The following is a 27,743-nucleotide window of genomic DNA, read 5'->3' as shown; positions in this document are numbered from 1 at the left end:
GATCTTTGAATTGTGTGTGCTGAAACTCAATTTCGTTTCTCTGTATGTCCTGCACATGTGGTAGAAATGACAATAAATGACTTTGACTTGAAATATAAAATCAACATTGTTTTACTGAACAGTCACACGATAATAAATCAGTGCATTTAGTGCCAACCACAGCCTTAAGACATGTGTAGTGACAGAATCTAAAATGAACAGAAAAAAAACTCTGCCCAACTCCTTTAGAAAACCTAAAGAATATTATGAGTCTTTAATCTACACCTAGAAACATCCAGAGATGATGCTTGCCTGACCAGCAGCAGGAAATCGTTCCATAATTTTGGTCCAAGACCTGCAAAAGCCTGCTCTCTTCTTTTGCTTTTAATTTCAAAACCATGAAACTGGACAAGGATTAATTCTTGTTCTCTGTGTTTTTAGGTTGGTGAAAAGTGTTTTTATTGTGACTAAATCAGTGAAATCTCTGTGCTTTTGTCAGATGTTTTATTTGCATCTGCTTTTATGTTTGATTTATAGGAACTGATGAGCCAAGCAGCTCAGATCCTTGGCTCGGTGGACTTCCTGGGGAACCCAATGGGCTTACTGAATGATGTCACAGAGGGTGTATCTGAGCTCATCAAGTATGGCAATGTGGGTGGTCTCATTCGCAATGTGACTCATGGTGTATCCAACTCAGCTGCTAAGGTACAAACTTGTTAAATATCAGAGTCTGTCCAGTCCCTCTGTCTCTTCTGCTGTTTCTTCTTTCAAAGTGTGGATCTAAAACCATGGTCGAGTATCTCTGCATCTTTTTGGTCAGTTTGCAGGCACGTTGTCAGATGGACTTGGGAAGACCATGGACAACCGGCACCAGAATGAGCGGGAGTACATTAGATACCACGGCGCCACCAGTGGAGAGCATCTGGTGGCAGGGATTCATGGACTAGCTCATGGTGAAGACCTTGTGACTGAGAATGTTTTATTTGCACATATAAAGTCCTGAAGGGGTTGCAGTCAGATGTCCTGCTAGCTGACTGTGTTTATTTGTTAGTCAGAGATTTCACAAAGTAAGTGGGATCATTTTGAGCTCAGAGTTTGTTTACCAGCCGGGACCAAGCTTGGCCGGGTCACATGATATAACTGAATTATCAGTTCCATCTTGTCATGGATTAGTTAGTCCTGCACGTTCTAAATGTTCTAAACCAACTGAAAGTGCATTTTCATCATTCCTGTCAATGAGCTTCTAGATTGTAATCTAATGTTAATCACCAGTTTAAAAACATGCAGTCATACTACAGCAGAAGACACCTAGTCCAGATGTTCTAATCAGTCTGAACTAGAATGTGTTTTTGGGTTTTTTACATCAAGCTATCTTCATGTTTGGACATGTGACCAAGCTTTTCTCCACCAGGAATTATCGGCGGTATGACGAGTATCATCACGTCCACGGTGGAGGGTGTGAAAACAGAGGGGGGGGTCGGTGGCTTTTTTTCAGGTCTGGGTAAGGGTCTGGTTGGAACTGTGACCAAACCTGTTGCTGGAGCTCTGGACTTTGCCTCAGAGACGGCCCAGACAGTTCGGGATATGGCCAGTCTGAGTAACCACAGGTAGGACTAGTTCTTTAACTGTCGGACTGACTGGCTGAGAGGGAAGTGTTAATGTTGTCATTGTGTTGTTTAGATTCAGTGTGCAGCGTGTTAGGAAGCCCCGCTGCTGTAGGGGACCTCAGGGCCTTCTTGCTCGCTTCTCAGCGGGTCAAGCGGAGGGCCAAGAACAGCTCTTCTGCCTCACTGATAACATCCAGTCTGAATTGTAAGTCAGCCTCAGCTTCTCTTGTGTCGATCAGAATGTCACTGTCCTGTTCTAGCCCCTCAACAACCTATTCTAATCTCTAGTTTTATTGCTGTGGAACCGATGGACAGCTACAACGTCCTGATCTCCTCTAAGGTGGTTTACTTCCTGAAGCCGGGGGACTATGTTGACAGAGAAGGCATCTTCCTGGAGGTCAAATATGATGACCTCTACCACTGTCTAGTCTCTAAAGACCATGGGAAAGTCTATGTGCAGCTTACCAAGAAGGCAGAGAACACCAATAGTGGGGTTGCTATTCCTGGCCCCTCCCACCAAAAACCCATGGTGAGCCAAAGAATTTACTGTGTGTGTGTGTGCGTGTGCGTGTAAGCTTGCATGAATTTGAGTGTGTGTGTGTGCGCGTGCATGTGCATGTGTCTGTGTGCTTGCATGTATCTGTGTGACCATACAATCATATTCAATGTATGGCCTTCCAGTGAGTTTTCAGAACATCTGCACGAAGCTTTGTGCCAATAAGTTGATATGCATGGCTAATATCGTCATCCTCATGAGAATTCCATTTAATCTTGGAAAAATAGTGGAGATAGTCATTTCAGTCATGTGCTAGCTAGCACTACATTTTTGGCATTTTTATTTGCACACATTTATCACATTTAGTTATCTTTGTCCACAGATCTTATGTACCAAATCTCAAATGATGCAGTGGTCACTAAAACTACGTTTTGTGGCTTTTGCAATATAGCAAAAACCACAGCTAAGCAAATATTGTGCATCCTTAATCAAGTGAAGCAAATTCTTTGTATGAATAATGTAGCGTGGGTATTGGTGGGTTAGGGTTTGTTTGTAAGAATAATTTAGCGTGGGTTTTGGGTGGACTTTTCTCGTCGTCGTCTTCCTCCGCTTATCCGGGTCGCGGGAGCAGCATCCCAACTAGGGAGCTCCAGACCGTCCTCTCCCTGGCCACCTCCACCAGCTCCTCCGGCAGGACCCCAAGGTGTTCCCGGACCAGATTGGAGATGTAACCTCTCCAACGTGTCCTGGGTCGACCCGGGGGCCTCCTGCCGGCAGGACATGCCCGAAACACCTCCCCAGGGAGGCGTCCAGGAGGCATCCTGACCAGATGCCCAAACCACCTCAACTGACTCCTTTCAATCCAGAGGAGCAGCGGTTCTACTCCGAGTCCCTCCCGAATGTCCGAGCTCCTCACCCTATCTCTAAGGCTGAGCCCGGCCACCCTACGTAGGAAACTCATTTCGGCCGCTTGTATCCGCGATCTCGTTCTTTCGGTCATTACCCAAAGCTCATGACCATAGGTGAGGATTGGGACGTAGATCGACCGGTAAATCGAGAGCATGGCTTTCTGGCTCAGCTCCCTCTTCCCCACGACAGATCGGCTCAGTGTCCGCATCACTGCAGACGCCGAACGAATCTGCCTGTCGATCTCCCGATCCCTCCTACCCTCACTCGTGAACAAGACCCCGAGATACTTACACTCCTCCACTTGAGGTAGGACCTCTCCCCCGACCCAGAGTTGGCAAGCCACCCTTTTCCGGTCGAGAACCATGGTCTCAGATTTGGAGGTGCTGATCCTCATCCCAGCCGCTTCACACTTGGCCGCAAACCTACCCAGCAAGAGTTGAAGGTCAGAGCTGGATGAAGCTAGGAGGACCACATCATCCGCAAAAAGCAGAGACGAGATTCTCCTGCCACCAAACTCGACACACTCCACACCACGGCTGCGCCTAGAAATTCTGTCCATAAAGGTAATGAACAGAACCGGTGACAAAGGGCAGCCCTGGCGGAGTCCAACCCTCATCGGGAACAGGTCCAACTTACTACCGGCTATGCGGACCAGACTCACGCTCCTCTGGTAAAGGGACTGAATGGCCCTTAACAGAAAGCCACCCACCCCATACTCCTGGAGCGTCCCCCACATGGTGGCCCTGGGGACACGGTCATAAGCCTTCTCCAAATCCACAAAACACATGTGGATTGGTTGGGCAAACTCCCATGCCCCCTCCATCACCCTTGCAAGGGTATAGAGCTGGTCCACAGTTCCACGGCCAGGACGAAAACCACATTGCTCCTCCTCAATCTGAGATTCAACTATCGATCGGACCCTCCTCTCCAGTACCTTGGAGTAAACCTTTCCAGGGAGGCTGAGGAGTGTGATCCCCCTATAGTTGGAACACACCCTCAGTCACCTTTCTTAAAGATGGAGACCACCACCCCGGTCTGCCACTCCCTAGGAACTGCCCCCGATGACCACGCAATGTTGCAGAGACATGTCAACCATGACAGCCCTACAACATCCATAACCTTGACATACCCAGGACGAATCTCATCCGCTCCCGGGGCTCCGCCGCTGTGTAGTTGTCTGACTACCTCAGCAACTTCTGCCCCCGAGATTGGACAGTCCATCCCCAGGTCTATATATATATATATATATATATATATATATATATATATATATATATATGTATATGTATTTGTATATGGTGTCTTGGGTTAAAAATCTCAATAACATTTAACACAAGGGGGCGCTCGAATCTTGACAACATTTTAAGGGTTCATTAGACAATATGCAAGTAAAGTCTGATCAAAATTTCTAGACATTACGCATAAGAGAATTTGTGCTATGACTGCTAGCCTAAAAAAACTGTTGTAAAATTGAAAAAGTTGCGAATTTCATTATATAATCCCAGAGTCTATGTAATTACCCCAACTGAGCACCTTAGCCCCCTACATGCAATTAGTGATTTTTAGGTAATTTAGAAAATGTAGACGTACATAAACCACACCCACTTTGACCAACCATTACCATATTGCTATCATTGTATCAAGGCTGTATAATGAAAAAAGTTTCATGCAAGTCCATTCACCCATTCTGACAATGTAAATTCTTCCATTTTATACTGCCACCTAGCTGAAAATTGAATTGTACACTTGAATTGACCTTAGGTACTATAGGTGTAAAGAGCTTTAAAATGTCAACATGTTATGAATTTATTGTAAAAAAAATTGTTTTAATGATGAGAATATGTCTATGTTATATTAGAAAAACGTTTACATTTTTTGTTCACCCGCTGTCCCCCTCTTGTCAGGCAAAGTTTCGATTTGATTGGGTTAAATGGCTAGGAGAGTTTAACAAAGGCATGTTTTACATATTTTGCTATTTTAGCAAAATAGCAAAAATAGCTAAATATATCTTTGGGTTCAGCGCCACCTAATGGACTAAACAAAAATTCTGTGGTTGTAGACAACACCATTACACATATGATCTGTAAATTTGTGCATATATTTTTCATCTCTTAAATTGCAACATATCTTAAAACCTTGAAGCCACGCCCACTTTAAAATCATTTTTTAAATTATGGCTTAAGGGTGCGGTAATGGACATTTGTGCCAGGTTTTGTGGAAATCCATCAAGCCGTTATGCCGATATAAACTATTTGATCCTTTAGCACCCTCCCTTGGTTAAACTGAACTAAATGTGATACATTAAGCTTACAGCTCATACTTTGAGAGAATCCAGAGTCTCATCATTTAATCTTGAAAAATTTTGGAAATATTATCAATTAGGTCATGCTAGCTATTTTCAATATTTTTTGCAGTTCTCTTCACCACAATGACCTATATCTATAGATCATATGTGCCAAGTTTCAGGTTGATTCGACAAAGAACAATGGATTGGTGATTTAAACTAAGTTTTGTGTTTTGTGTGATCTAGCAAAAAATCTAGTTAGGCAGTAATGGGCGTGGCCAATACAAAGCATATGCAACATCATCCAAGGATCAAGCACATATAAAGATTTTGATTAGGGTTAGGAAACTACTCTGAGTACCCCTCCTCTCTGCCTCCTCATGAGTCGTTAGCCTCTATTGATGGTGAGTCATCGTGTTGATCAGATGCAGGAAGGTGTGACCTAGACTGAAACTGCTTAGGAATGAGATTCAAAGCTGCATTATAGGTACTGGAAAGGTTAAATCTAAGCCCCTCCCCTATTGAAAGAGCAAATAGCAGGTAAAATTTTTTTTTTCTAATTCACATCAAACGCTGTCCAAAAAATACTATTAGAAAAGCTTATTGTGGATATTTGGTGTTAAAACACACAACAGCAGAATTTTCTAGTAAAAAGTTCCTTACTCTTGTTTCTAAATGTGAACCTCTGACGTAACCAAAGCGAGTTAGAAGCTAGGCTGCCTCAGCTCTGTGGAGAGTGGCTAGTTTTAGGGTAGAGAGGTCATGTGATCCAGTCAGTGTTTGTGTTTACTAGTGTTGGATTGTGTTCATGTGGATAAACTAGAGTGTGTGATGGCTGTACCAACTCCAGCCTGTCTGGACATCGAGTCCACGGGTTTCCAGGTAAGAGAAACAACGCCTCTGTCTTCATGTCTGAGGGCGTTTTGTGCAACAGAAAAGACGGACTTCTGTAGCCCACATTGGTCAGTACCGAGTCAGGGAGGTCCGCGCTGGGCTCCAGAGACCTGTGGTGGGGTTTAAAAATTAAATGTGGGTTTCTGGAGCTCAGATCACAGTCAAAACCAGGTCAGAACCACCACCTGGACTACCAGGAGAGGATGCACAGCTTTTAAAAATCCCGGCTGGACTGGCTCGCTGGTGTCTGGGTCGGATCCAGCTCACAAAAGCCCGCATGAGCTCCAGAACCGGATGACAGGCATCTCTCTCCCCCTCTCTGAGCTAAACTAGGTTAGGTGAGCGGATATTAACGAGTATGAGACAGCTGACAGACGCTCATTAGCATTAATATTATATTAACTGACCGATACTATTTTAACTGCCTGGTACATGATAGTAATCTGTACAATATTTCTTCTCCTCACATGGCAGCACAATCTTTCTGCTTTGGCCAATGGTTTCTATCTCTGGTTTGTCTCTGCTCTCTGGGGCGAGCAGCAAACTCATAACTTTATGGTTCTGGTCCATCAGAAGTAAAATTATAAACATTTAAAGTTTCATCTGTGTCAGAGCTGCATTAGAGTCCATATTTTTATCTGGATTAAGCTATCAGGACTCCCTCAGCTGTGTCGTTTGGTTTATAAAAATAAACCTTTCTCACTAAAATGACTCTAAAAGCCTAAATAATTTATGTTTGTGTAAAAAAAATTTAAAACGAGTTTCTATTCCAAACATCGATCCATGGGAGTCTCTGACCTGACATTTGCTCTTTAAAGTAGGTTTTTCATGTTTGACATAGATAGCTTCTTTTACTCCTCTCTCAACCCATCTGTATCTTCTCTGTCCAGAATGTGGACTTTAGCCCCATTCCCACCTGTACCGGGTCGGCCCGGGCCGAGTAGCGTAGGTTGTTTACATATCTGGGTGGCCTGGAATTTTCCCGGGCCAACCAAGGCTCATTCTCGGCCCTCTTCTCGAGGGGGTCTGCTTCAGGCCGACCAGGGCCAACACGCCCACTGCTGACAAGAAATTCACACCTTCCATTAGAGCAAGCCTCTGATTGGTGGGTAGAATCAGCCCACATGGGCTTAAGACAAGGATGTGTGGAATCAACCGGGCCAGGCTGGGGCCGACTGGGGCTACCCGGCCCGGGCCGACCCGGTACAGATGGGAATGGCCCATAAGTCCTCTTCAAAGGTGTGTCCCTTGTCCTTCAGATGTAGGTGGACTGCAGAGTCCTGAACTGAAGAGGTTGCTCTCCTGTGGTGTGCCAGGCTTTTGTGTAATTGTTGTTTAGTTTGCCTGATGTAAACATCTGGACAGTGCTCCTACACTGGGCTGCATAAACCACGCCACTGAGCTTCTGTTTGGGTGTTTTGTCTTTAGGATGGACCAGGTTCTGTCTGAGGGTGTTGTTGGGTTAAAGTTTACTGGGATGCTGTGTTTGGAGAAGATTCTTCTCAGCTTCTCTGAGACTCCTGCCACATGAGGGCCATAATGGGCTTTTTGTGCCTGTTGTTCATTTCTTTGTGAAGTCAACAAAGAAGTCTGGAAAATAATCCACAGTAGTGAATCACAAAGGACCAGTTTGTTTTTTTTCCTTTAGTCTTTGTGGGAATGATAGCCTCAATTTAGCCTTTAGTAATATCTTAGACTCAAATGGTTTTACTCAAAGAATACATAGCTCCACCCACTCCTGCCATCATACATTGGACCTTGTGCTGACTTATGGCATAGAGTGTGAGGAAATAACAATCTTTCCACATAATCCAGTCCTCTCGGACTACTTTCTGATAACCTTTGAGTTTTTTATAACTGAGTTCTCGAGACATGAAAGTAAATTTCATTATAGTCGGTCTCTATCTGACAACGCTGTTGCATCTTTTAAATCAACTGTTCCATCTTTACTGTCCTCAGCATCTCAGAGGCATGTAGCAGAGGGCAATATTTTCAGTTCTAGCCCCTCACAAATTGATGCATTAGTTCATCATGTTAATTCCTCTTTACGTGTGGCATTAGATGATGTTGCCCCTTTAAAAAAGAAGGTAATTAGGGACAGGAAGTTGGCTCCCTGGTTTAAATGTCATTTACGAGCCTTAAAACAAAACTCTAGGAAATTGGAGAGAACATGGCGCTCCACGCACCATGAGGAGGCCTACCTGTCCTGGAAAAATAGTCATGTGCTTTATAAAAATAAGCTTCAACAAACTAGGACTGCTTATTTTTCAGCATTAATTGAGGAGAATAAGCATAATCCTAAATTTCTTTTCAGTACAGTTGCTAAACTTACACAGAATCATAGCTCTGAGCCATCTATTCCCTTAGCCCTCAGCAGCAATGACTTCATGGGATTTTTTACAAGTAAAATTAATTCTATTAGAAACAAAATCTTTAGCATCCTCCCTAATGCGATTACTTCTTCCTCAGTAAGTGAGGCAGCATCAGAGGTGACTGTAGAACCTCATCTGTGCTTGAACTGTTTTGATCCAGTTGAGCTTTCAGAGTTATCAAAAATAACCGCCTATGCCATCCGCTGGCATAGGCCAGACAATGCCCGCACTGCCCGCTCACTACAGCCATGGAATACACCTCATCAACTCACACTAACACTGTATTGGAGCAGGCGGAGGGAGACTAGGGGTCTTAGCACACCTCTGTTGTCGCTTGGCTTCCCAGGGCTGGAGGCTAGGAGGGGATCTGGCCGTCTGGTTGGGGTGGTGGGTTGCTGTGCTCAGCGTTGGGCGGGGGAGCCTGCTCATCAGCACCCCAGCAGAAAGGGTCGAACTCTGGGAACCGGTGATGGTTGTACCCCATGTGCAGCAGTGCCGGGACCAGAGTGAATAGGGTGTGTATGGGGAGCATGAGTGGGTGTCCGGCGTGAATTTTTCTAAGTCTTTGGTTGTATGTGTATGTGTGAGCATGAGGGAGGGAGTGTGTGACTGTGTCTGTATATGGCTGTATATGTTAGGTGGGGTTTTGGACTCCTCCCTTCTCCTGAGGCTTCTTTTGCTGCTACACATCTTTGCCTCCCCTCCCCCTGCCACACCTGGTGTGGGGTGTGGTGTCTTGGTCTGCCTGAGTGTTCACGGCTCCCGGGTCAGGGGGTTTAAGATTTTTGGCATCTGCCTGATTAATCCCAGTGGCTGCCTGGTGGGATCTGAGTCCCTGGGCTCTGTTGGGTCCCCGGCGGGAGCGGTCACCCCAGGGTCCCGGGTCGCTGGGTTCCGGGCTCGGCCGACTTGGGGGTGGGAGGCTGCGGGTGGGCCGGTGAGCTTGCAACTGATATCACCCGGGACTCTGCCGGCTGCTGGTTGTGGCACCCTGGGCGTTCCTCTGCGCCTTTCGAGGGGGGCGGGGGCTTTTCTGGTTAACAGTCTCCCCGGGGTCCCTGTGCTCTGGGGCAGCTCCTGGATCTCTGGGACTTGGGAGCTCCCTCCGTCTCCTACACATCTTTGGGGGCAGATCTGTGGCCCCTCACACTCTATTGGACGCTCCTATAGAGAAACCTTATACATATATATACAAGCGCGTGTACACACACAGGTGCTCACATGGTTTGCAAGAGAAGCAGACTCTTGTTAATCATTCATTTTTTATTTTTGTAGTGCAAAGGTGTAAAGATAGATTGATATAAACTGTGACTGCTTCACACAAGATACAGGACTTCAGTCTATCTATTGTGGCCACAGGGGGCAGTGGGGGCGGAGACATTCATTAACCCTGTAGAGGGTCGTTTTATCACATGCTGGCTCTAGGATCTGACCTGGAACCAAATGTGTGAAAGGATGATTAAACTCTCATGGGTTTGTTGTAATAATTCAGATAATTATGGAGTGTGACATCATTGAATGTAAAACTCTGGACATTAAGGTGGGGGTTTCTTGTTTGCAGGTCCATGTAAAGAGTGAAAGCCTTGCTGTCAAGATCTCTCAAGAAATCAACTATGCCAAGAGTTTGTATTATGAGCAGCAGCTGATGCTCCCGGCTGAGGAGAACGAGGACTGCTTGCTGCTCGAAACTTGATCGGGTCTTAACCCCAGAGAGGTTCTGACCCACCTTAAGCTAGTCCAAACCAGCTGTTCTTCGTTTTTAAATACATGTAAATACATCTGTAAAACAAGAATTGTGTAAATATTGTAATGAGGACTATATATTAAAACTGTGAAAAACCAAACCATTGAAGTTTTTTTTTCTTCCACTTTTAATTATGAATGGGGGAGGGGGAGGCATGTTGAAGACTAGTGTTGGGTGTCTTACATAAAAAAGTAATTTGTTAAAGTTACAAACTACTTTTTCCAAAAGTCATTGGGTTAGTAACTCAGTTACTACATTGTAAAAATAATTAGTTACCTAGCAAAGTAACTGACATTAATTCTATGTTGTATAACGCAGTTATGTTCTATATTAACTATAACATCAAAGATTTTTATAACTGAACAATCCTTACTGGAATGAACATTTTAGATATCTGAAATGTTAATTGCTACTAGGAACAATAGAATTATAGATTTCTTGAATGCATATTCAGTCTGCCTATTAAAGGTAGACGATGTAAGAATTGAGTAACAGTGACGTCCTGTGGTCAGATTTGGTTACTGCAGTTTCGGTTTCTCTGGGTTGCCAAATAGTGATGAAATAGGGTAGTAACGAGTATCCAGTATGCAGGCGCATTTCTGTGCTCAGCGCAGCTCGGAGCGCACACGGTGGACAGTGAGCTGAAGATCTGTAGAGGGGTTCGCAGCGCAGAACCACAGAGATGCGGTAAGATTTCCTCCCACTGAAGCGGTCTGGAAAGCCGGTCTCTGAGCGGAACCAGAAACAAGTTCTGCGCATGTGCTGGAGCCACATGGAGTCTTCCCGCCGGACCGCCAGTGTCTATAAAAGGGAGACAAACGAAACTCATCTTGTCTTTAGTCCAGTTCAACTGGAGTTGAAAAACGCTCATTGCTGCCACTCCGGACAACGTGTGCACGAGGCCTGGCGGCTGAAGTGGACGGAACACAGAACTGCTGAAAAGCAGCGGAAAACCATCAGATCTGCTCTCTTTGTGTTCAGCTTCAGCTGATGTTTGGAGAGATCGCTCGCTGCTACGACTCTGAACGCACAGACGGGAGGCCGAGCCGCTGGAATCAACAGAGGAACCATCTGACCTGCAGCGCGAACACAAAAAGGGACGCCTTGGGGTTCGCTCACGCAAGCTTTTGTTTTTTCCTATTTCTCTTCCTTCCGTTTCTTCTAATAAGTTCAGAATAAGCGATCAAACCGCGCAATTGCTTCAAATTACCAGATGGCTTTCCTTCTCCGTACCAAAAACGCCATCGGATCATCTTAAAGAGTAAGCCGTTTTTTTTGTCATTGTTTAATAACTTAAATAGTTTTATGCTGTGGCCAGGCTGACTAAACTATTAGTTATTCATTTATGATCGATCTTTTGTGTTGTTTCTTGATTTTTGTGAAGCGGTTTTGAAGTTTGGTTTAAGTTACTGTGATTGAAAGTGCTTCAGAAGTTTAAAGTGCAAGTTGCCCACCCACCCACCTACACACACACACACACACACACACACACACACACACACACACACACTTGTTTTCAGTGTTTAGGAGGACACAAGTCTAAAACACACTTATTGGGTCAGATTGTTTTACAGGATCATTTCATTGTTTCATTGTTAATTGTTGTTGATAAAATAGGTTGGTTGATATTGATTGATTAATGCTTGAGAAGGAGCTGAAGTGAATATATTAGTTAATAAATGTATAGCCAATTAAGATTTTTGTCTCAGATTGAGTTTGAGTGATATAAAATTCAACTGCAGCTCGTTAAGATTCACGGAACATTTAGACAAGACTGATAAGAGGTTTGGATTCAATTTTTCCCCTGTTAGAAGGGGTGGTGTCAGTTTCATTTTCACCAGCTCTACCCGTTAACTACATGTTCCATAGAGGACCAGAGGGATGAAGCCCATCAGGGCTGCTGACAAAAACCCAGATTCAGCTAGAACTTGTGTTGTAACCCTCCTAACTACCGTTTAATTCGATCAAACTAAAAGTTCTTGGAATCGGTTCATGTGCAAGTTTCATAGAGAAAGAGGTCAACCCAACATTTAACATTTAATGTCCCAAAGTTGTTGGTATCCATCAGGATTAAATGAGTTTAGGCTTTAGGCTTCTCCAGTGGAAAACAGCTGTGGTCTGGGCCACAGACTCTCTACTCCTATAAACCATGGTCTCATGGTCATGTAGATGCTCAAACATCTAACTTTAGTTTGTGATTTAAACGTGATTCAAATCTCACAGTCATGGTTTATTCTGCTTCACCAAAGCTGATCCAGATCATAATGTGTCTCAAGCGACACTTTCCCCATAAGTCCCGCCCCTTCTTGTGAGTGAATTAATGCTGGGTGTTGCAATGAGCGTAACAGTATTGTCTAAGGCCCTCAGCACCACGTACTGGACCACACCAAACCCTTCTCAAATTAATCAGCAGCTTTCAGAACCAGAACCAGACAGGTCTGGGCTACACAGCTACTGTGGTGATGTTGTCCTCATTGCTGTTTGTGGCTGTTGTGCCCACTGATGACCTGTTCACCGGTGGGTAAGGGGTGATCTTTGCCACCCGATGCTCCTTGTTGTGAGTGCAGAACTTGCAGGAGGCACAAGCCCAGTTACAGCAGGGTAAGAAGCGACAGATGCTGACCCGCCACAGGAACCAGCCAGGCGACCAGCAGCACCAGCAGAACATGACAGCTCCTGCCACCACACCCAGGGCGATGAACAGAACCAGCAGAGACCAAGATGGGCTCAGGTCTGGATGAAACATGGAGAAGTTCAACAAACAAGCTTTAAAATGAGTGTGTAATCCAGTTCTGTCTAGTTACTACACTACATAGAAGATTCTAGAGCAGGGGTGTCAAACTCAGTTTTGCTCAGGGGCCACATTGAGGAAAATCTAGTCCCAAGCGGGCTAGGCCAGTAAAATTAAAGTATGTATAAATTAAAAACTTCTTCAGATTGTTTTCTTTGTTTTAATACGATCAACATAAAACAAAGCTGGAGCCTGAGGACAGTATCCAAAATACTTTAAGCACAACATCACTACTAATAATAGAACACCTGAAGTGTATTTGAAAATGTGAAAGACAAAACAAAAAAACCCCGACTATTCCTCGGTAATTCACATAACTGATTCACAGATTACATGGCTATACCAGTTTCATGCATGTCTTTGACTCCTGATACCTGACATCTTTTAGCTTTCACCAGCAGTTTAATTGAAAATAAGGTTTACACAATCATCTCGCGGGCCGGATTTAAACTGTGTGTGGGCCTGATACGGCCCGTGGGCCGCATATGTGACACCCCTGTTTTAGTGTTTATTTCTACTGCACAACAACATGCACTCGCTAAACACAGCTCACCAAAGGAGATGGCAAAATAAAACAAGGCTGTAATAGATGTCTCACACGCACACACACACAAATGTAAACATGGCTAATAAACAAATCAAAACTGAAATATAAAGTAAACATGAGAGGTATCAGAGTAAGCTAGCTCCAGTGGGATGGGAAAGTTTGGGCAGCCTTGTAAATGTTCATGATGATCTTTTACAAATCGTTGGTTGTTATGATGAAACTGTCAGTTAAACATATCTTATAGGAGACACTCAGTGATGTTTGAGACGTGAAACAAAGTTTGTAGAATTTACAGAAAGTGTAATAACTGTTTAAAGAGCAGTAAGCAGGTGCGTGCGTTTGGGTTGTAACATGTTGTAAGTGGTTGCTTTTAATAAACAGTCAATAGAATATAAAGGTATTCACCAAAATGTAATATTCCATAAAAATATGGATTGTCATTATTATTGAACCTATAATATTTGATTACTAATGAAACCAGGCACTTTGGGTAAACCAGGGAAACAACACTTTATAATAATTTGACACAGAGACAAAAACATAGTTTATAAAAATCAATTCAGTACTGTATTTCCACTACTAGGATGATGCAGAACAAATGATTATACATGCTGAGTTAAGGTGAGACACTGAATGAGCAAGGATGAAACAGGAGCTTAGATGTTATGTTAAAAAAAAACCTAATGAAGTGTCTCAGAATATTGTGATGTCTGGATTGTAAAACAAGTTTAGCTGAATTTTTAATGAGGTTTAACAAGTGATTACATATTTATTAATCCATCCTGAAACCAGGTGTGTTGCACAGTACCCGTGTGATGAGGCATCCTAGCAAGCCTGCTGGCCACAAAGTCTCCTCGGCATGCAAGTAGTTTGATTTCTGGATGTCAAAGAACGTAGCTTCCTTTGAATCTGCATCAGCTGGTCAGAGATAACCTCATGGTCTTTTGGCAAGACGTTTCACATCTGAAGAGTTGTTTCTCTGATGAAGTTTTGCAGTTTTGCAAAGACAAGGATGCAACTGACCAGTTGGCCTATATAAACAGCGCTAGAACTGCAGGCTTGAGGAAGTAATTTCTCTTTTGTAAAACTGGTTGTTTACTAATTTTGGCAAATCAAAATTTAACAAGTTTAATGTGGGCGTTTACTAAAGCCCCTCAGACACCACTCATTCCTCAAACACTTAGAGAGGTTATTTCCCTCATTGCGAAGTAAAAATGTCAAACATTACTAAATTAGGGTGACCAGATGTCCCGCTTTGTGTGGGACAGTCCCACATTTTCATTACTTTTCACATCTCCCGCAAATAGAGACTCATGTCCCGCATTATTGACAGTTTCCGTTTCGAGTTTCAATCTTATAGAAGAAACTGTGAAGAAATCTGCCTGTTGCTGTCAATCAGATGGAGGCGGGACTTTAACGCAGATCCGGCGCGCCCGGACCACCAAAACAAGGGTGAGTGAGCACGGAGGAGAAAACGCTGTAAACTCGTGAACTAAACGTGTTCAGAGATACGCTCAGAGTCTTTGTTGTTTCTGAGTCATTTTTCATGTCTCGGCCCGGAGTCTGATATAAAGAGGTCAAATGCAGGTTTTCCAGTAATTAGACAGGTCCATGATAAACAATGGAGGCTCTAACACAGACAAGGTGCTGCGGTTTCAGATACCTGCTACATGCTGAGCCCCTTAAAGCACAGCGAAGAAATAATGAGAGTAAATGGAAGCTTCGATCACTGATTCTCAGACATTTGAGGCAAAAAGTATCTCTAAGAAACTTTTATTAGATTAGATCTGATTTTTTTACAGATAAGAATCTGATGTTTATTGTCTCACCTAAAATCTAGAAGAGATTTGTTGTCATGTTTAAAAAACGTTTCGCTTCTGAATTATGAAAAAAATAGCAAAAAAGTGTGGATGTTTTTTCAATGAGATGCTGATTTTAGTGGAAAATTAATTAAAACAAACATAAATAGATCTAAAATACATTACTGGTGCTTTTACTGTCATTCTGTTGTGGAAAACATTCAATGAAAACTCTGAAAAGCTGCTGTTATGGAAATTTTATATTTCATTGCTTTAATCCTGTTAACAAATGTCCTGAAGCCTTCTCACCACACTCAGACACACCCACACACTGTTCTTCCATACAGACACACACACATTCTTGTCTCACTCATACACACACTGACTCTCTCTCTCACACAGTGACCTCACTCCCATTCTTATCTTTCTGTTTAAATAAAGTCTGTGACCGGATGTTCGGGGCATTTTGCCTCGTGCATATGCCACATTTATAACTGGTTGACTTGTTGTCTCATTGTCTCCTTTTCTTTTTGACTACAGGAAATGGGTTATTGATAAAATCCCTAACATAATTTGGTCCTTCGAGAGCCGGGGTCCCATCACCTCACGGCGCCAAGAACCGACGCCGGAGGACTGTCGACAACCTAAATCGCCTCCAGCGCAGAGTTTTGCTGGGGGATCGGTGTGAGGGTCTTGACGTTGCTGGGAGGAAATGCGGATCCACAAACTACTCAAGACCTGAGTGGAGAGATTTGGTGAGATAAGTTAGTTGTTTTGTCTTGTGGTACCGAGAGAAAATCCTAGGTGACCGGAGGTTAAATTGGCTTTTGAGCGTTAGGCCAAAAATATAAATGCAACTCTGTTTTGGATGTGTAAACCGTAGGGATGAGCAAGTACACCATTATCTGTATCTGTATCTGTTCAACCATCTAAATTATCTGACCATATGACCGGATACTGAAGAGGTCAAACTGTAGATGAAAAACTGACCATTTCTGGATGCTACAGTGGTTACTCCACATATGTATTTCATGAGCATTTTTTAACCCAGAAGTACCCCTGAGGGACTTAGTTGTTTGTCCTTTTATCAAAACTTATTTTGAGCCTGAGAGGGTTAAATACTCTCAGATGGAGCTTTAATTACCACCTCCGACAGAACTTCCAAAATGTTCCGTGCCTCCATTGTTGAGGCGGCCGACCAGGGCTGTGGCTGCAGGGTGATCGGTGCCTGTCCTGACGGCAACCCCCAAAGCTGCTGGTGGACACTGGTGGTTAAGGATGCTGTCAAGCTGAAGAAAGAGTCTTATCCAATCTTTTTGGCCTGTGGAACTCCAGAGGCAGCTGATAGGTACAGGCAGTCTGGAATGACGGGTCTGTTGGATTGTCGAACCTCGGATTCAGGAAGAGCATGTGATTTTTGTCCTGGCCGTGGAACACTGAACCAACTTTATACCCTTAGGGGGGTCCTGAAGGGTGTGTGAGAGTTCGTCCAACCAATCTACATGTGTTTGTGGGTTTGGAGAAGGCATTCGACCACGTCTCATTGAGGACCCTGTGGGGGGCACTCTGGAAGTATGGAGTACAAGGCCCTCTGATACGGGCTGTTAGGTCCCTATATGACTGGTTTAAGAGCTTGGTCCGCATTGCTGGCAGTACGTTGGGCTTGGTACCAGTGAGAGTTGGACTCCACCAAGGCTGCCCTTTATCACTGATTATGTTCATAACTTTTATGGACTAGGCACAAGCAAGGTGTTGAGGGGATCTACAGTGGGGCAAAAAAGTATTTAGTCAGCCACCGATTGTGCAAGTTCTCCCACTTAAAATGATGACAGAGGTCAGTAATTTACATCATAGGTACACTTCAACTGTGAGACAGAATGTGAAAAAAAATCCATGAATTCACATGGCAGGATTTTTAAAGAATTTATTTGTAAATCAGGGTGGAAAATAAGTATTTGGTCACTTCAAACAAGGAAAATCTCTGGCTCTCACAGACCTGAAACGTCTTCTTTAAGAAGCTTTTCTGTCCTCCACTCGGTACCTGTATTAATGGCACCTGTTTGAACTCATTATCTGTATAAAAGACACCTGTCCAAAGTCTCAAACAGTCAGACTCCAAACTCCACTATGGCAAAGACCAAAGAGCTTTTGAAGGACACCAGGAAAAGAATTGTAGACCTGCATCAGACTGGGAAGAGTGAATCTACAATAGGCAAGCAGCTTGGTGTGAAAAAATCAACTGTGGGAGCAATTATCAGAAAATGGAAGACATACAAGACCACTGATAAGCTCCCTCGATCTGGGGCTCCATGCAAGATCTCATCTCTTGGGGTCAAAATGATCATGAGAACGGTGAGCAAGAATCCCAGAACCACACGGGGGGACCTGGTGAATGACCTGCAGAGAGCTAGGACCACAGTAACAAAGGTCACCATCAGTAACACACTACAACGGCAGGGACTCAAATCCTGCAGTGCCAGACGTGTTCCACTGCTGAAGCCAGTGCATGCCCAGGCCCGTCTGAAGTTTGCCAGAGAGCACATGGATGATACAGCAGAGGATTGGGAGAATGTCATGTGGTCAGATGAAACCAAAGTAGAACTTTTTGGTATAAACTCAACTCGTCGTGTTTGGAGGAAGAAGAATACTGAGTTGCATCCCAAGAACACCATACCTACTGTGAAGCATGGGGGTGGGAACATCATGCTTTGGGGCTGTTTTTCTGCTAAGGGAACAGGACGACTGATCCGTGTTAAGGACAGAATGAATGGGGCCATGTATCGTGAGATTCTGAGCCAAAACCTCCTTCCATCAGTGAGAGCTTTGAAGATGAAATGTGGCTGGGTCTTCCAACACGACAATGATCCCAAACACACCGCCCGGGCAACGAAGGAGTGGCTCCGTAAGAAGCATTTGAAAGTCCTGGAGTGGCCTAGCCAGTCTCCAGACCTCAACCCCATAGAAAATCTGTGGAGGGAGTTGAAAGTCCGTGTTGCTCGGCGACAACCCCAAAACATCACTGCTCTCGAGAAGATCTGCATGGAGGAATGGGCCAAAATACCAGCTACTGTGTGTGCAAACCTGGTAAAGACCTATAGTAATCGTTTGACCTCTGTTATTGCCAACAAAGGTTATGTTACAAAGTATTGAGTTGAATTTTTGTTATTGACCAAATACTTATTTTCCACCCTGATTTACAAATAAATTCTTTAAAAATCCTGCCATGTGAATTCATGGATTTTTTTCACATTCTGTCTCTCACAGTTGAAGTGTACCTATGATGAAAATTACTGACCTCTGTCATCATTTTAAGTGGGAGAACTTGCACAATCGGTGGCTGACTAAATACCTTTTTGCCCCACTGTATGGTGTTGGTGGCGTGAGGATCGGGTCTCTGCTTGTTCAGATGATGTGGTCCTGTTGGCTTCATCAGAGCGTGGTCTCCAACTTTTGCTGGAGCGGTTGGCAGCTGAGTGTATCTGTATCAGTTCCTCCAAGACCATGGTCTTGTTTCGGAAAAGGGTACAAAGCATTCTCCAGGCCAGGGATGAGGTCCTGCCCTAAGTGGAGGAATTTAAGTATCTCAGGGTCTTGTTCACGAGGGAAAGCTGGAATGCGAGATCAATAGGCAGATTGGTGCTGCATCTGCAGTGATGCAGGTGTTGTACCAGTATGTCGTGGTGAAGAGAGAGCTGAGTCAGAAGGCAAAGCTCTCAATTGACCCATAATGAGATAAATGGTTTTTAAAAACGGCAGAAATTAGTTTTCTCCGCAGTGTGGCTGGGCTTTCCTTTAGACATAGGGTGAGAAGCATGGTCATCCGGGAGGGGCTCGGATTAGATCCGCTGCTCCTCCACATCGAGAGGAGCCAGTTTATGTGGCTTAGGCATCTGATTAGGATGCCTCCTGGACGCCTCCCTGGTGAGGCTTTCTGGGCACGTCCAACCAGGAGGAGACTTAACGGGAGACCTGGACTCATTGGAGGGACTATGTCATGGTTGGCCAGGGAACACCTTGGGATTCCCCTGGAAGAGCTGGCCCAAGTGGCTGGGAAGAGGGAAGTCTGGGCCTTTTGACTTAGGCTGCTGCCCCCATGAACTGACTCTGGAGAAGCGGAAGAAGATGGATGGATGGGTAGACGGCTGGATAAATACTCTTTCTCGTAACTGGATTCACCTGTGTATGGAGGCCAAGGGTCACGGAGCTTATCAAACCAATTTTGAGTTCCAACAATTAGTTCTAAAGGTTTTGGAATAAAAAAAATTACAACAGAGCCAAAATATCTCCACCTGGATAAAGTTTAAACAATGATTGCACACTTTCTGTAAATCCCATAAACTTTGTTTCACTTCTCAAACATCACTGTGTGTATCTCCTAGAAGATATTTTTAACAAAAATGTTTTATCCTAGCAGACAACAATTATACAGGAAAATAATGAAGATTAACAAGGCTGCCCAAACTTTCGCATCCCACTATATGTGTAAGAATGCTTTAGTGCACTAGTTGTCGTGCAAATCTGGCAATAATTAGCCAAAACACACACATTGAGTTTTGTAAGATATCTAACTATGTTTATACATACGTCTTCAGATTCCTGATTGGTGCATTTTCTGACATGTGACAGTGAGTTTAGTAGAATTAAACTATGAACTAATATTCTTCCACGCCACGACCAGGGCTTTGGGTTTCCTGAAACCGGCTCGTTGCAGCATGAATCAGCCAACAGGCAGGCTGATATTTATTTGATATGATAAACAATATATGTCACATCCTGATGAAAAGTTTTTTTGGGTTCAATTAAATGTTTTCATTTAATGTTACGCTTTGATCTCAGTGGTCTCTGAGCATCACAATCCAGCCATTTTGGATGGTATCAATGATTTTTGCCATCTTCTTTGTTGCCTCCATCTGACCACTTTTTATGATAATTTTTTACTTTAATGTTTGCCATGATTGCTCCACAGCCCTAGAGCTAACCACCGCAACAACACTGTGCTGCTGGAAGGCAGCAAAACTATTTTCCTTGCCTACATCATGCAAAAGTGTCTCAGTGCTGCACCTGAGAATGGGCAACCATATAAACCCAGGAACCACTACAGTGTTTTTTTAACCATCTATACTTTTAAAGACCATAAACAAGCTTTCAGATGAACACAAAGAAGCAGAAAGCTGCTGTTGTATGCCAGCCTTGGTAGGCTTGCAGAGACTGTCTGTGCCACGGGCCTTCAGCACTGCTCTAGGCCTAACTCCTGGTTAAACAGTTTACTGTTTTGCTGCAGGATTCAACATTTTCTCACTAAAAACCACTTTAAATGTCCAGCTTGAATATTTATTTTTGATGTTCACTCACCTGTTACCGATTCATGACTGAAGGAGTTGTTCGCTCGTGTCCCACTAGGTTCTGCAGGCAGATTCACAGAGGAGGGCAGTGAGGTTACCAAAAGGGATGGAGGCTCCTGGGGCAGGAACCGACCTGCTGATGGAACCATTTTGGTAAATGACTACAAGCTGCTGATTCAGGGTCTGCATGATAATGAACAAGTAGCACACAGAACAGACCTTTGCAGTCAGTTGTCAGGTTTTCCTCTAAGTCACTTCCATCTCCACAATTATCAATGGCTTTGTCATCACACACCAGACTAACAGGGATGCACTTCCCATTCCTGCAGGGGAAGTAGGGCTCAGTACTGCAATCTGACTGGTTGAATCCTGTAAACAATCATGAAGTCAGGTTGATGATTACCTTGTATAAGCTGCAATGGGATGTGAAAGTTTGGGCAGCCTTGTCAATCTTCAGGATTTTCCTGTATAACTCGTTGGTTGTTACTGTTAGGGTTTTCCTTTCTAATGTAAAAATCACACAGGAACGAGTATTGTCTTTTTCAGCTTTGAGAAGGGGAGAGAGCAATGGAGAAGTTCAACAGGATATAGTCGTGTCACCGCTCAACTCCAAAGTTCTCTCCTGTGTGGCTCGTTTTTATTACACATTACAGTGATGTGGTGTGGTAAGATAGTGTTACAATAAGCTGCAACGGGACTTGGAACTGAAACACAATGTTCTAGACACGAAACTGTGGGTGACTGTGTGTGAATCGTCAGCATGAACGTGGGTGAATCGTCCGCATGAACGTGGGTGAATCGTCCGCATGAACGTGGGTGAATCGTCCGCATGAACGTGGGTGAATCGTCCGCATGAACGTGGGTGAATCGTCCGCATGAACGTGGGTGAATCGTCAGCATGAACGTGGGTGAATCGTCAGCATGAACGTGGGTGAATCGTCCGCATGAACGTGGGTGAATCGTCCGCATGAACGTGGGTGAATCGTCAGCATGAACGTGGGTGAATCGTCAGCATGAACGTGGGTGAATCGTCCGCATGAACGTGGGTGAATCGTCCGCATGAACGTGGGTGAATCGTCCGCATGAACGTGGGTGAATCGTCAGCTTGAACGTGGGTGAATCGTCAACATGAATGTGGGTGAATCGTCAGCATGAACGTGGGTGAATCGTCAGCATGAACGTGGGTGAATCGTCCGCATGAACGTGGGTGAATCGTCAGCTTGAACGTGGGTGAATCGTCAGCTTGAACGTGGGTGAATCGTCAGCATGAACGTGGGTGAATCGTCAGCATGAACGTGGGTGAATCGTCCGCATGAACGTGGGTGAATCGTCAGCATGAACGTGGGTGAATCGTCAGCATGAACGTGGGTGAATCGTCCGCATGAACGTGGGTGAATCGTCAGCATGAACGTGGGTGAATCGTCCGCATGAACGTGGGTGAATCGTCAGCTTGAACGTGGGTGAATCGTCAGCTTGAACGTGGGTGAATCGTCAGCATGAACGTGGGTGAATCGTCAGCATGAACGTGGGTGAATCGTCCGCATGAACGTGGGTGAGTAGTCAGCATGAACGTGGGTGAATCGTCAGCATGAACGTGGGTGAATCGTCAGCATGAACGTGGGTGAATCGTCCGCATGAACGTGGGTGAATCGTCAGCATGAACGTGGGTGAATCGTCAGCATGAACGTGGGTGAATCGTCAGCAGTGTGTGTGTGTGTGTGTGTGTGTGTTAAAGTTAAAGTCCCATTAGTTGTCACACACACTGATGTGTGTGCAAAATTTGTTCTCCGCATTTGACCCATCCCCTGGGGGAGAGGTGAGCTGCAGACACAGCTGCGCTCGGGAACCATTTGGTGGTTTAACCCCCCAATCCAACCCCTTCATGCTGAGTGTCAAGCAGGGAGGCATTGGGTCCCATTTTTTTGGGTCAAGTCTTTGGTATGACTCGATCAGGAATTGAACCCTGATCTCCCAGTCTCAGGGCGGACACTCTACCACTAAGCCACTGAGCTGGTCTGTGTGTGTGTGCGCGCCTGCGTGTTTTCTGTTTTGATACACAAAAATGATCACATGCATCAATCGTGGTGTTTTATTTTGAAAATTTTCTTTTATTTTGTTAAATTTACTGGCCTGCCTCTTCTGCTTTGGTTTGACTTCCTGCCAGAATTGACGCGACTCACTCACAGCTCACGAAAAACTAGAGCTCATGCCGAAACGATGGCTGCACGGCGCAAGCCTCCGTGGCGCTTCGCGGCTGATGTGACTGACAGCGTAGGTTAATAAGGGCGCCAATTAGAAGCGCTCGTCATTCCACGGCGCTTCGTCGTGCTTCCGTGTCTGGTGTGTTTCGGGCGTAAGAGGGAGAACTCGCACGGTTGGAGGCTAACTGATTAATTCTGATGAAATTGTTCAGGACATTTTTACATTGCTTTCCAGAGATGGTTGACTGTTTAGCTTAAATTTTGCTTCACATTGTAAATATTTCAAAAATTTTCTTTAATTTGTATTTCAGTCAACTATTAAATGAAAATAATTATATACTAAACTATTAATTGTTTGAACAGTTCAGCTCTCCTTAATCCATTTTAGCTCCTTTCATACACAGTTAAGTAGAAGTTATTTGTCTACCTGACACATTTCAGCTAGTAGCTCTAGCCATCCTCAGAGATCGCCGGTAATAGTGGCGTCACTTCCTGTTATCCGCGGACAGCAGAGGACGGTGTCGCCCCCTACTGCCCGCACCGTCTTTGCTGATGACATGGTCCCATCTAATGAGTATGTTCCATATTCTCTGTTCATGGTCCAGTGCGCACGCCTCTATTGTTCTTTGATCCATCTTTTGTATTTTTGTTGTTCTGCATTTTTGACCCGTGTACCTTCCCAGTCCATTATGTGGTTTTCCCTTGTGCAGTGGTCTGTTACAGCTGATGTCTTTATTTATTTACTTTCTGCTTCTTGTTTGGCTGCTCTTGTGTGTCTTCTACTTGCTTCCCTCTCACACTCCCTTTGACGCTCTATTTTTCGTGTGTTGAGTTTTCTATGTGTGTTTTATTGCAGCGTCTGCATGGGATTTCTAAATGGCTCCACATTATTTATCTGCTGATATCTTGTCCTTTTGGTGCATTAATCTTTTTCTGACTGTCATTTATGGTTTTATTGGAGTGTTGATATCATGTTTTTCATCGTTATACTATTTTCTGTTATGCATTTGATATATGGAAGGGTTATGACTGGTTTTAGTTCTGGTCTTTCAGTGTTTCTGGTTCTTTTTTCTTTTCTATTGTTGTTTGTAGTTTTCCTTTTCTTATTTCCCATGTTGGGTATCCATAGGTGTTTAACCCTCTGGAGGCAGGCGTTGCAGATTAGCAACATTAAAACCTGCCTACCTGGTTACTCCACATTCGTATTTCATGTGCGTTGTTTTAACTCAGAAGTACCCCTGAAGGACCTAGTTGTTCGCCCTTTTATCAAAACTTATTTTGAGCCTGAGAGCCTAAAGACATTTGAAAAATTTAGAACAGAGGAAAGAGCCACAGCGAACTCCGCCGCTGTCTTCGTAGTTTATGAGAAACTGAGAGTCGCTGTGTGTGACATCTGCGACGCTGTAGTTTTTTAGCTGTGGTCAAAAATGCCGTCTGGCGACAGCACAAGCATTTTTCTTTATAAGAAAGGCTTTTAGCGCTTTTACTTGTTTTAAAAATGTGTCCAAGTCATTTAGAACAGAGGAAAGAGCTGCAGCGAACTCCGCTTCAGTCGCCATGTTTATGACAAACTCGGCGTTGCAGTGTGTGACGAACGCTACTCAGTGCTGATTGGCTATTTCTATGAGTAGTGCTTTTCTGGTTATTTCTATTATGTGTGTGATGTCTTAGTTTTGATCTATGTTTTTAGCTGTAGGCTTTCTGTGTTATGTCCTCCTTCCAGAATCTTAAGCTGAAGCGAAGATGGTTCCTTAGACGTGCTACCTTTAGATGTAATCATTCCAAACGTCAGAAGTGCTTTGTTGTTTACTGTCCATATTTTTTTTTTCTTTGAAACTTTTTTGTGTGTTTGTACTGTGTTTTTGTCCATTTTTTTGTTCTTTTCTTACACAGTTTAGTAAAAGTTATTTTTTTACCTTACATGTTTCAGCTAGTAGCTCTAGCCATCCTCAGAGATCGCCGGTGATAGAGGGCGACGCCATCCTCTGCTGCCCGCGGAAAAAAGGAATTGACACCACCATGTATGAATGCGGGTGAGTCGTCATCATGAGGAACAAACCTCTTGTTCCTATATGGTCTCACATATTATGAGAAAAATGGTATTTAAAACCTCCAACATTTACCATAAATAGTTTCAGTTCAAAATATCTTATAGGAGACACACACAGTGATGTTTGAGAAGTAAATGTTTATAGGATTTACAAAAAGTGTGCAATAATTGTTGAAACAAAGTTGGGTAGGTGCATACATTTGGGCACTGTTATTTGATTGATTGCAAAACCTTACGAAGTAAATATTGGAGCTCTTTGGTTTGGTAAGCTCAGTGACCTTTGACCTCCATACACAGGCGAATCCAATAATGAGAGAGTATTTAAGGGGACTGATTGTAAGTTTCCCTCCTCTTTGTATATTCTCTGAAGAGCAGCAACATGGGGGTCTAAAACAACTCTCACATGAGCTGAAAACAAAGATGGTTCACCATCACGGTTTAGGGGAAGGAAACAGAAAGCTGTCTCAGCCATTTCAGCTGTCTGTAGGAAATGGAAGACCACAGACACAGTTCAAGTTAAGGCTCCAAGTGACAACCATCTTATTGCAGATGGAGTCACTGTGCATCGTTCAACTATTCGGTGCACTTTACACAAGGAGATGCTGCATGTGAGAGTGATGCAGAGTAGGGCTGGGCGATATGGCAAAAATAGAATATCACGATTTTTCCAATATTTTATCACGATTTCGATTTTATCACGATTTTTTTATCCATGAATAGCATAACTTCAATTGTGTATTAAAGAAGAGAAACATTGAATAAATAAACATTTATTCATATTAGGGATAATCAGCACAGTGCTAACACACTTATATTTTAAACTCACACCAGAGATGATAAAAGCCCTGAGAGAAACAATTACAAAAATCAGTTTTTCTCGTTTTTCAAGTAACTTAACATAAATTAAAATCGTAAACATATTTAAAGTGCAAACATGTCAATTGCAAACGTATTGTGCAAACATTAACTTGTTCAAAATACTATGTAGCTCCCAGTTGCTCATGTAGTGGATAGTTAAGCTCAAATACGGCTCTGATGTGCGGCTGGACCAGAGATCGCTTGTGGTAGCAAATAACTGCACATTCTGAATATTTTCTGCAACACGTCTCTAAACAAAGTAAAATTTTCCAGTGCAGATTGGAGACAACCCATAGAAGCACTGATTTGATCTCATTTCAGAGAAAAATAGAACAGGTTAGATGCACCTAATAAATAAAATTACTAACAAACTCAGGAATGTTTCTTTGCTTCACTGTTCTGGTGCTGAAAATATCACTAATGCGGATCCAAGGAGATACACAGATGAATGCACCTCTTATTTATTATTTGGAGACTACATTTACTGCAGCTGGCAGAGGCAGAGATTGTTTCTATTGATACACGAATTTACAGAATCATTTTAAATGTTAATAGGGGAAGACTGCAGGAGGGAGCGGTAAAATACAGGGGGTCCCCAGCAAAAACAAGAAACTATGAGTCTGATGAAACCCGCTGGTTTTCCATCAGGCAGTCACGGGGCAGCTCCAACGACCCAGTGACCGGTACCGACACCGGCTCGGCAGAGGGTGAACGAGCCGAGGCGACGTCGTGCTCTGCTTAAGAAGCGGTGTTATTTTCCTGCTTCAGAAGAAGCGTCCAACGTGTTTTTACGCTTTCTCCAAGACATGTCACGTCGCTAAGTTGTTAGCGCCGCGCGCTAAGGAAACCCTGCGTTCCTCTTCGGAACGAAAACCTCGTTGTCGCTCTCAGCCGCGGCGAAGCCATGTTTGTTCACACACAAGTGAAGGTGAAAACAAGCGGGGCACTAATATATTACTATGACTCACTCTGATTGGTTAAGGGTCAAACAAAGGCGTGTCATTCGCCTGGGGTAAGTTCCCTTTTCATTCAGAGGCAGAAATTCAACAGCAGAGCTGTGAATCGTGATAAAACGGTCTCTCAAAAATGACAGACCGTCAGATGTGTAGATCGTAAAACGGTCTAAAATCGTCACATCGCCCAGCCCTAATGCAGAGGAAGCGTTTTATCCGCCCACAGCACAAACAGCGGCTTTAGGTATGCTAAAGCACATTTGGACAAGCCAGCAACAACATTTTTATCATAACAACCAATGATTTATACAGGAAAATCATGAAGATTAACAAGGCTGCTTAAACTTTGACATCCCACTGTAGTTTGTCTCAAATGTAATTGAGCATCTGAGGATTCCCACAGAGGTTTGACTCACCCAGTCTGAAGGAGGTGAAATCTCCCACAAAGTCAACCCTGGGCTGGGTCCCGCGGGTCACCAGCCTCAGAGTCAGGTAGTTTCCTGTGGACAGCACTGGCTGTGGTGGACTCTTCCCACAAAGAGGAGGCCCGAGGGTGGGTGAACTCCTGTCCCGTCCATCATAGAACTGAATAAATGAGCCAGCATGACAAGGGTCTCCTGGGCCTCCACTGGAGGTGGGCTCGAATCTAGAGTTAAGAAGGGAGGAGCCTTGTAATGCCTCAGGGAAGAGAGGGGCAGGACCGAGAGGGACCACTCGGAGCAAGCTGTAGACCAGGAAGAAGCGAAAGTAGAATTGCACGTTGTCTTTAGGGGAGCTGGCCTGCATGGTGAGGTGACAGTCAGTCCCGGTGGTCACAAAGTAGTACTTCTTAGATTGCTGATGTGAGTTGACTATCATGCCATCATCCTGGATTGTCTGGTCACAGAAATCCACGACATTAACTGACAAGGAAAAAT

General features: G+C 44.0%; 2 protein-coding genes across 3 annotated transcripts in view; one reads left to right on the top strand and one right to left on the bottom strand.

Annotated features, from left to right (window-relative positions):
- The window catches only part of vps13d (vacuolar protein sorting 13 homolog D), a 206,285-nt gene extending 195,900 nt beyond the window's left edge, over positions 1 to 10,385 (top strand). Inside the window, exons 64-69 of one of the 2 annotated variants that reach the window (XM_054745595.2) lie at positions 517 to 684; positions 800 to 932; positions 1,391 to 1,586; positions 1,660 to 1,791; positions 1,875 to 2,115; positions 10,103 to 10,385. In XM_054745595.2, the coding sequence (XP_054601570.1) occupies positions 517 to 684; positions 800 to 932; positions 1,391 to 1,586; positions 1,660 to 1,791; positions 1,875 to 2,115; positions 10,103 to 10,234 (1,002 nt within the window). In that variant the 3' untranslated portion in view covers positions 10,235 to 10,385. The remainder of the gene's footprint in view (positions 1 to 516; positions 685 to 799; positions 933 to 1,390; positions 1,587 to 1,659; positions 1,792 to 1,874; positions 2,116 to 10,102) is intronic. The other variant, XM_054745599.2, reaches the window with a different exon arrangement.
- A 2,192-nt stretch (positions 10,386 to 12,577) lies between these two features.
- Positions 12,578 to 27,743, bottom strand: part of ldlrad2 (low density lipoprotein receptor class A domain containing 2) — a 56,021-nt gene continuing 40,855 nt past the window's right edge. Inside the window, exons 3-6 of the mRNA XM_070555411.1 lie at positions 27,243 to 27,728; positions 20,984 to 21,133; positions 20,775 to 20,900; positions 12,578 to 13,018 (exon numbers count right to left, since the gene is read on the bottom strand). Of these exons, the coding sequence (XP_070411512.1) occupies positions 12,729 to 13,018; positions 20,775 to 20,900; positions 20,984 to 21,133; positions 27,243 to 27,728 (1,052 nt within the window). The 3' untranslated portion in view covers positions 12,578 to 12,728. The remainder of the gene's footprint in view (positions 13,019 to 20,774; positions 20,901 to 20,983; positions 21,134 to 27,242; positions 27,729 to 27,743) is intronic.

Source organism: Nothobranchius furzeri, chromosome 10 (assembly GCF_043380555.1).
Source record: "Nothobranchius furzeri strain GRZ-AD chromosome 10, NfurGRZ-RIMD1, whole genome shotgun sequence".
NCBI lineage: Eukaryota > Metazoa > Chordata > Actinopteri > Cyprinodontiformes > Nothobranchiidae > Nothobranchius > Nothobranchius furzeri.
This window is presented reverse-complemented; position numbering and strand designations above follow the sequence as displayed.